At 35.8% G+C, this 8,431-nt stretch overlaps 1 protein-coding gene across 5 annotated transcripts in view; it reads left to right on the top strand.

Annotated features, from left to right (window-relative positions):
• CDC27 (cell division cycle 27) overlaps positions 1-7,239 on the top strand; it is a 104,467-nt gene extending 97,228 nt beyond the window's left edge. For 3 of the 5 annotated variants that reach the window (XM_027873127.1, XM_027873126.1, XM_027873128.1), the window contains 2 exons: positions 1,683-1,839; positions 4,275-7,239. In XM_027873127.1, the coding sequence (XP_027728928.1) occupies positions 1,683-1,839; positions 4,275-4,357 (240 nt within the window). In that variant the 3' untranslated portion in view covers positions 4,358-7,239. Of the gene's footprint in view, positions 1-1,682; positions 1,864-4,274 lie in introns of all 5 variants that reach the window. The other 2 variants (XM_027873125.1, XM_027873124.1) reach the window with 1 other exon arrangement.
• Positions 7,240-8,431: the final 1,192 nt, after the last annotated feature.

Below are 8,431 nucleotides of genomic sequence, written 5' to 3'. Positions count from 1 at the left end.
CAACTGAATAACTGTGTCAGGCAACATGCTAAATGTTGAGGACACAGACAACAGTCCCTGCCCTCAAGATGTTTACATTCCAACAGGAGAAGCAACATGTAGGGATGCCCATATGCATGTGCACACATAAACACATGATGAATACAAGATGGTTTGGGGAGGGAGAGCATAGCAGCTGGGAGTATCAATAAAGGCTTCATATAGAAGGAGGAACTTGAGTTGAACCTTGAATGAAGCCAGGGAGGCAGCAACAAGGAGAGAGAGCATTCTAGTGTTGGACTACCAGTGCAAAGGAATAGAGGAGATAGAACATCATATGTGAGAAACAGCAAGTAGACCAGAATGGCCGGTCCATAGAGTACCTGGAGGGGAGTAATGTATATAAAGAGCTTATTAAATGCTGGGAAGAAGAGTTTATAGTTGACTCTAGAGATAATAGCCACTTGGTTTTTTGGTTTTTGGTTTTGTGGGGTTTTTTTTGTTTGCTTGTCTTCCAGTAAGTAATGACATGGTAAACATGTGCCTTATAGGAAAATCACTTTGGCAGCTGTATGGAGGATAGATTAGAGAGAGAGAGACTGAGAGATTTAAGGCTGGGAGACCAGTTAAGACTCTTCGAGTAATCTAATCAAGAAGTGATATGAAGTTAGAAACAAAAAGAGTCATTAGATTTGGAATATTGTCTCATTTTATATATCTCTCTGTTAAAGGTCAAATTTTCTTGTTTGTAATAAGATCAACTCTTTGGTTGTTACTCATATTTTGTGCATTTTTGTACAAACATCTGAAGCTGTGAGTTTTGTTGGTGGATCTTTTTTTGGACTTTGACTTTTATAGATTTCTGCAAGTCTCTCTTACTGTTTTTCCTACTTGTCACTGCTAGGCACTATGGTCGCTTGGTAGAATTCATATATTCAACATATTTACCTCTTCTGCCAAAGCCAAGCTGTGTCCCACCCCCTCAGTTGACAATTATTTCACTTGCTTCAGATTTATCTAGCTCATACTTTGTATTTTCTATGCTATTTGTGTACATATTGTGTCCATTCATCCTTCCTCCCCTATTAGATCATAAGCTCCATGAGAGTAAGAACCATGTTTTGTTTGTTTTTCAAATCTTAATATCCTTAGAACCTAGCACAGTGCTTTGTAATAAGGACTCAAGAAGTGTGTATTGGATTATATCGACAAGAGAGTCCTCTTGTTGAGTTTTTTGTTTGTTTTGTTTTATAATTCCTTAATTAGACCCTTTAAAGTTAGAGATGACCAAGTACATTCCATCAAAGTGTATTAAGAGCTGTGGATAAAATAGGATACATCAAAATATCTCCCTATATATTATGGTCATGTGAGATTAATTTGTCCTCTCTTTTTGCACATTGACTTTTGCTTCAACAAAAGAGCATGTTCTGTATTGTAGACCTAAGATTATGGGAAATAAATATCTCAGCATCTGAAAATAGCCCCCTTGGAAGATCTCCATTGAACTTGGAGAATAGCATTTGAAAATATTAAAAATCAAAGAAAACATGAATTTATGTATAATGTAAGAGCACATTCAAATTGATCAACTGACAACTTAGAACATGTAACAGGAGCTCATTTTAAATTTTAAAAGTCGTGTCCTTTACAATTGAAGTCAGCAACATAATGAAAAATGTAGTTTCAATATTTGTTTTTAGGTTTACAAGAAGCTAGGTCAAACTCATCTGGCTCTGATGAATTTCTCCTGGGCAATGGATTTAGACCCTAAAGGGGCTAACAACCAGATTAAAGAAGCAATTGACAAGCGTTACCTCCCAGATGATGAGGAACCCATAACTCAAGAAGAACAGATCAGTGAGTGTTATCCATATGAATCAGGTTTGTATTTCTAACCTCCAAACCAAAAAAGTGTGATGTATCACATGGGAATCAGTGTTGGGGTAAATGTTTAATATCTATGTTTTTGTGTGTGTGCCCAGGGTCAACAGCTAAGAAGGGTCTGAACCTAGATTTGAACTCTGGTCTTCCTGACTCCAAACCCAGCACTCTATCCACTGTGCCACCTAGCTGCCTTTAGATTTAGAACAGTTTTTTTGTTTGATTGTTTTTCAAGTCATGTCCAACTTCATGACAGAGATAGTAGGGTGGTTTGCCATTTCCTTCTCCAGCTCGTTTTCCAGGTGAGGAAACTGTGGCAAACGGGGCTAAGTGACTTGTGCAGGGTCATACAGCTAATAAGTGTATGAATCTGGATTGGAACTCAGGTCTTCCTGTCTCTAGGCCCAGCACTCAATCCACTGAGCCACCTATTTGCTCCTTTAGAACAATAATTTAATTAAAAAATGCCCTTAAGTTGATTGCTTTTTTCAAAGATCAACATGAAATCATCTATTAAGTACCATGCAGCTTTTTGGTACCACCAAATAATGGTGGATATTATATGCTCCTCTGAAGGTACCACTATGTAGGTTGATGAACATTAATAAATAGCTTACAACAGCCAAGTATATAAAATTCAGTTAAGGAGACATTATTTCTCCCTTGTTAGAGTGGGCAAGCATTGACTAGGATTTCTGCTTTGTTTTGTTTTTAACTTTTAGGGTAGCCATCAATAATAGTAGACATAAAATAGTATTTACAAAATTGTTTTTTAATTGAAATTTTAAAATAATAACTAGATCAACTAAGAAACCAACATTGTAAGAAACAAACACTGTTGAAGTATATTCCTATAGCATTTATTACCTGTATCACTCTTTTGACATTTTTTTGTATTGGTATTCTTCTTTTTAGATCCATCTGTACTGTTTTCCCAACTAGATCGTAAGGTCTTTGAGGGCAAGAATAATTTCATGTACCTTTTATATGTTCAGTTTGCTGTATTAAAACTCACACAGCATGAAATAGGAAAAGTACTTGATTTGGTGGTCAGAAAATCTCTACTTGCTAGTGATGTGACATTGGGCAAATCACTTAATCTCTTTCTGAATATGTTTCCCCATCTGTAAAATGAGTATAATACTGCTGCTGTGACATTCAAAAAGTTCAAAAAACATAGTTTCTGGGTAATTGTTTTTTAATAATGCTAGCAAATTGCCAATAAAAAGGACATTCTCGAATGCCAAAGACGCATCATAACTGTGGGCTCACAGTTTATATGCCCTTGGAAGAGTGGGTATTCCTGAGAGTGGCAATCATCTTTGGTTAACAATGAGAAGAATTAAGTATTACAATGAGCGGTGGACCTATTCTAATGAGGGGCTAGGGGTGTGACTGACTTTCTTTGATTACATCATTTACTTCTAAATTGCCCGCCTTGGGCAGTCTAATCAAATAATTTATTCCCACCCAAACCTGTGTAGAACACAGTGGACTTCCCCACCTGGATGGGGTCCTAACAACACTGAAGAGAAAGTTTGATCTCATTATCATTAGTGTCTTTCAGAGACTGAATAACCTGCAGGCTTCTGAAAAAAATCGTGGTCCTAATTCAACAATTGATTATTAATATGAGAAAGAAATGATTCTCTCACTGCTTACTGCATGGGTTGTTTATAAGGCACAAATGAGATAAAATATGTAAAATGTTTTATAAAATTTAAAGCATATAAAATTTGCTATAATTATTATTTTACTAGAGTTTTATGAAAATGCTATTGTATAAAAAAATCTAGTTGATAGGAAGTTAGTTTTTTTTAAACAATGTTTACTATAAATACAATGTATCTCATTTTTAATAGTTTCCCTTCTGTTAAGGCAAAACTCTGCTTTAACCAAGTAACCCCAGAAACCTCAGATACCTCTCCCAGAGAGAATTTGCTTGAAGGTGGTTACCTATCCAGAGTCATCAGAAGAGAAGACAAAGCAGGGATTCATATCCCCTTGCTGTTTGTTTGTTTTAATAGACATTCAAGTAAAGGGCTTTGAATTTCATATCTGACAGAGAAGAAAGTGTTTTCTATACATTTTTCTTTACTTCCTTGAACTCACTAGCCTTTCTTATCCTCACAGTAAACCCCGAGGTCACCTCTCTTTGACATGCTATCCTTGAGTTTCTTAAAGGATAACTTAGTAATCCTCTCTAATTGTATTCAAAAGAATTCTACTTTTATGCAAGGAAGGCAAACATTTAAATATTTGTGTTAGGGTTTTCTTTCATTTTGTCTCCATCTAATACTGCTTATTTGACTTGTTTTCATAATAACAGAGGATATATTTGTTAGATAGCTTACTACTGATTACGTGTGGTTTTTTTTTTGTTGTTGTTGTTGTTGTTTTTGTTCTTAAAGTGGGAACAGATGAATCCCAAGAGAGCAGCATGACAGACGCAGATGACACACAACTCCACGCAGCAGAAAGTGATGAATTTTAACTTCTGGAAGCCAAACATTTGCACCTGGATGTGTGACTAGTGCTGTTATTTTTTCTTGTCCCTCCATGTTCTGAGTCTTCACATCTTGAGCCAGCATTGTCATTGTCCATCACTTACACCAGGAGTGTGCTATTTTCAACGGACCCAGACTGTACATGGAATGTATGAATGGCAGTGCAATATTCACGTGCTACCAAGACTGGCTCTTTCACCTATACAAACACAACAGTTTGTGGGGGAAAGACTATTTTTCTTTTGTCGTTTTTGTTTGTTTTTTTTTAATTCTAATTTTTTTTTTTAAAGCCTCCCTTTGTTGGAAAGCTATCATGTAAGGAAGAGTTGTGTTTTGCCCTAAGGGAAATAGTGATGAACCAGAATTCTTTGATCTTTCTCCAGAAACTTGTCTTAATTTAGTTGTGTTCTTGGTAAGTGGAGTGACTGACCTTCATTTTCCAGGTTCTTCAAGGATGGTGTTGGCAAGTGCTAGATGGAACAATAAAAGACATTGCCTATTACAGAGTAACTTGAATGCCAAGGAATGTAAATTACCTTAAAGTTACAGTGTCTCCTATAAACAAATATGGGCATAATCCAGACACCTGTGCGTGTAAGAATAAAATGTCCCTCCATACAGTGTAAACTTGCTCTTGGTAAGAGGAGAATGTCCCAGAACAGCAGCTTTTACAAAATGTTTTTATACCTAACCAAGAGTTTTCAATTTTTTCACCTAGCTTCAAAGTATCAATCACTGTTGTTTTGGTATTACAGATTAAAAAGTTGGTTGTCACCTCTTAAGCCCTGTGGGATCACCTTTAACATTCAGAGATAGGGTAGTTGCCTATTAAAAGATCAAACCAAGTCCCCTAATAGGAAATAAAATTCATAATAATAAACAGTATACAAACACTAAATCAATCTAGAATCTAAGGGATCATGACAGTGGAAGCCTTAATATAATTAGAACCTTTACCATCAACTTGAATCTATATTGTTCAAGACAGTATCCTTTCAACTTTTATAAGTGTTGTTTAAGCAGGATGCAAGAATGTGCAATTAATTTTGGGTTGTGGTAGTATCCATTTTTAAGGTTCTCTGCTTCTAATTCATTTTCAGTGGCATAGGTCACCAAGACGTCAGTTTGGAGTAGGTTAGATTTAGGCCACTAGAAATTTTTAGTTGAAACAAACATAAGCCGAATGAAGGGGGCAGAAGTTCTCGCCTGTGTCAAAGTAATGTACAGCAATTTAGGTTGATGGTGTCCTTGGGGAATGGATATTAGTTTATGATATTACAGGATTTTAAAGAGCCAATTATGCACAATAAATTGGGAATGATTGAAATTTCACAACACCCTATTTAAGTAGTCTTTAAACATGTGTTCCTCCTTTATTTTAATGTATGTAATTTTTAGGGGACCTTTAGTTATTAACATTTTTTAATTTAGTGCCATTGTCATAGTGTATATCAAATGACAATTTCTTAATGACAGGAGTAGATACAGTTTGGGGTCATTTTGATGAAGGAGAAACTTATCAACCATTGACTTGTACTTGCTAACAAAGCTGTGAAAATTAGGTGGATTATAGGAGATATGAAAATTTTTTAATCTATGGATTTATTAATGTTAGAATTCGAGTAGACTTTTCATTCACTGTTTGTCTGCTCTTTTAAACATGCACTAAATCCTATTGCCAATTAATGCAAGTCAGAGTACTAGATAAAGGTGTTTGGTGCCAGAGAGGTATTTCATCAAATTTTTCTACTTGATCCATATATAAGCATAAGCTTCTTGAGAAAATTGATGAGGAAACCCAGATTGAATGAAAGGAGCACCACTGAAATTTCCCAAGGGCTGCTGTTTGGATTTCTAGCAGAGTATTGCATTTTGTTATCCACTTGTAATTCTGTAGCATTTAAATTTAGTTTAGGTTTTTCCCCCTATTGCCCAGCCTTAAACCATCTATCTCATCTAGTATTTCATAGAAAGTTTTGAATAGGGGTATTGTTGCAAAACCCCACACTGTACTGTTTGGAGAAAGTGAAGTTAGTAACATTATTTTCTAAACTACAATTGGATACCTTTCTGTACTGGAAGTTTATATCCACTACACCAAAGGTAGAAATCTTTCTGGTGCTAGTCCATTGGAGATGAGTGGAAAATGGTCATTGTCAAGGGCATACCATGACTGTGGAAGGGAATCCATCAATTTTGTTGGGATCAATCTTAATTTCTTTCTTCCTTAAGCCAGTTTTCAAAGCCATTTCATTCTATGGAGCTTTTCCCCACCCAGCAACAGTTTCTAATTCTTTCCCTTACCCTAGTTCCCTTCCTCCTTCAAATAATAGGTAGAAAAGGAAGTTATGAAAAAAAACCCAAAGAAGAAACTCATTTTTATTGAACAAAAAGTTGTTTCAAACAACTATAGTTCATTTAGAAGAAATTTTTTAAACTAAATTACTAAGTATAACTTAACAGTTTCCTTTTTTTCTGTTATATGTATTTTTAATTTTGTTCAGAAGTTACAAGTTGTTACATTGGAATTCAGTTTTGAAAAATTGCCTTGGAAAGGGTTCTTAAACCCAGGAATTTTAGAAGGGTAGGAATTCTTCTAAAGTGGATGTGGTACTCAATAATGAAAGATGGTCCCTGCTTTCTCCATACTTCATTACTTAAGAAATTTTATTTTTTCCAAGAGCTAAACGTAACCTTTGAACCATGCTGCTGTTGTACCTTAAACAAAAAAACTCGGTGATAACCAGTATTTAGTCTGTTAAAAACACTTTGAAGAAAATAGTTTGGAGGTCTCTGATCTGGAGCATAGTATGGGTATTCACTGAGGAATAAGGTGACTCATTTTCTTAATACAAAACATGACAACATGGTGGGGGGGTGGGGAGGGTGGGGGAGGGAGGGGTGCAAGTGTGGGTGTGATGTGTACTATTTGCATTGAAACAATGTAATTTTGTGTCTTTCCTTTTTGCTTTTCTTGACTTATTTCAGAAATTGTACAGTCTTTGGGGGGGGAAAGTCTTTTCTGTTAATATATTTGCAATTCATTAAAGGATGTGAAAAATCCAAATAAATTACTTTTAAAAACAGTTTATAATCAAGTTGTTAAAGCTGCAAAAACACTGCTATCTGTATTTTAGAACAAGGCACAGTGAAAAATAATCGTGAAATTGGACTGTTTCGTTTCCTACAAAATGTTAGACCTAATTAATAGATTTGAACATAAAATAACTGATATTAATTTTTGTTCCCAGTAAATGTTAGTGTACCCACTTGCCACCATTAGTTAGCCTTATTTCTAAGGGAGTCTTAGTTCTTAGGATCACCTATTCCACCAATATAGGGCTAAAATATAACCTTTTTAAAAGGATATATTAGTCAGAAACTTCATAGAAACAGAGATAATAAAGTATAAGAGTATATTCCACAATTAAAGATGGTTATGATATCAAAATATAAAGTACTAACTAAAATGGTCTGAAAAGTACTAGAGACTTGAACCAGAGGAACAGGATGGAATTTCTAAAGAGGTCATCCTGTGCCCAGGGAAATAGGAAAAAGAAGACTTAGAGAAGGATTTGTTAGGAAGGAACGCTGGTAAGGGAGGGAATTCCAGCTCTTGAAAAAGTCAGTCTGGGGCAGCTAGGTGGCACGGTGGATAGAGCTCCGGCCTTGGAGTCAGAAGGACCTGAGTTCAAACCCGGCCCCAGACACTTGACAAGTACTAGCTGTGTGACCCGGGGCAAGTCACTTAACCCCGATTGCCTCACCAGAAAGGGGAAAAAAAGTCAATCACAAGAGACACAGGCATATATTTCCCAGGAAAGAACAAGGTCAAGGGGAGAAGGAGAAGGGAAGTACAATTTTAGAGACACTATGCTCAACCCACTGCCACCCAAAACCTCCAACCTTAGTGTTGCTAAAAATCCTTTGGATTGCTATTTGCTAATAAAAAATTTCAGTCCATAAATCTGTAATAACAATTGAGAGAAATAAGACTTTGAAAATATTCAGGAAGCACCTCTTAGATTCTGGGGATACAAAGACAAAAATTAAAACTTCAA

Source organism: Vombatus ursinus, unplaced genomic scaffold, assembly GCF_900497805.2.
Source record: "Vombatus ursinus unplaced genomic scaffold, bare-nosed wombat genome assembly UNPS02014801.1, whole genome shotgun sequence".
NCBI classification, from domain to species: Eukaryota; Metazoa; Chordata; class Mammalia; order Diprotodontia; family Vombatidae; genus Vombatus; species Vombatus ursinus.
This window is presented reverse-complemented; position numbering and strand designations above follow the sequence as displayed.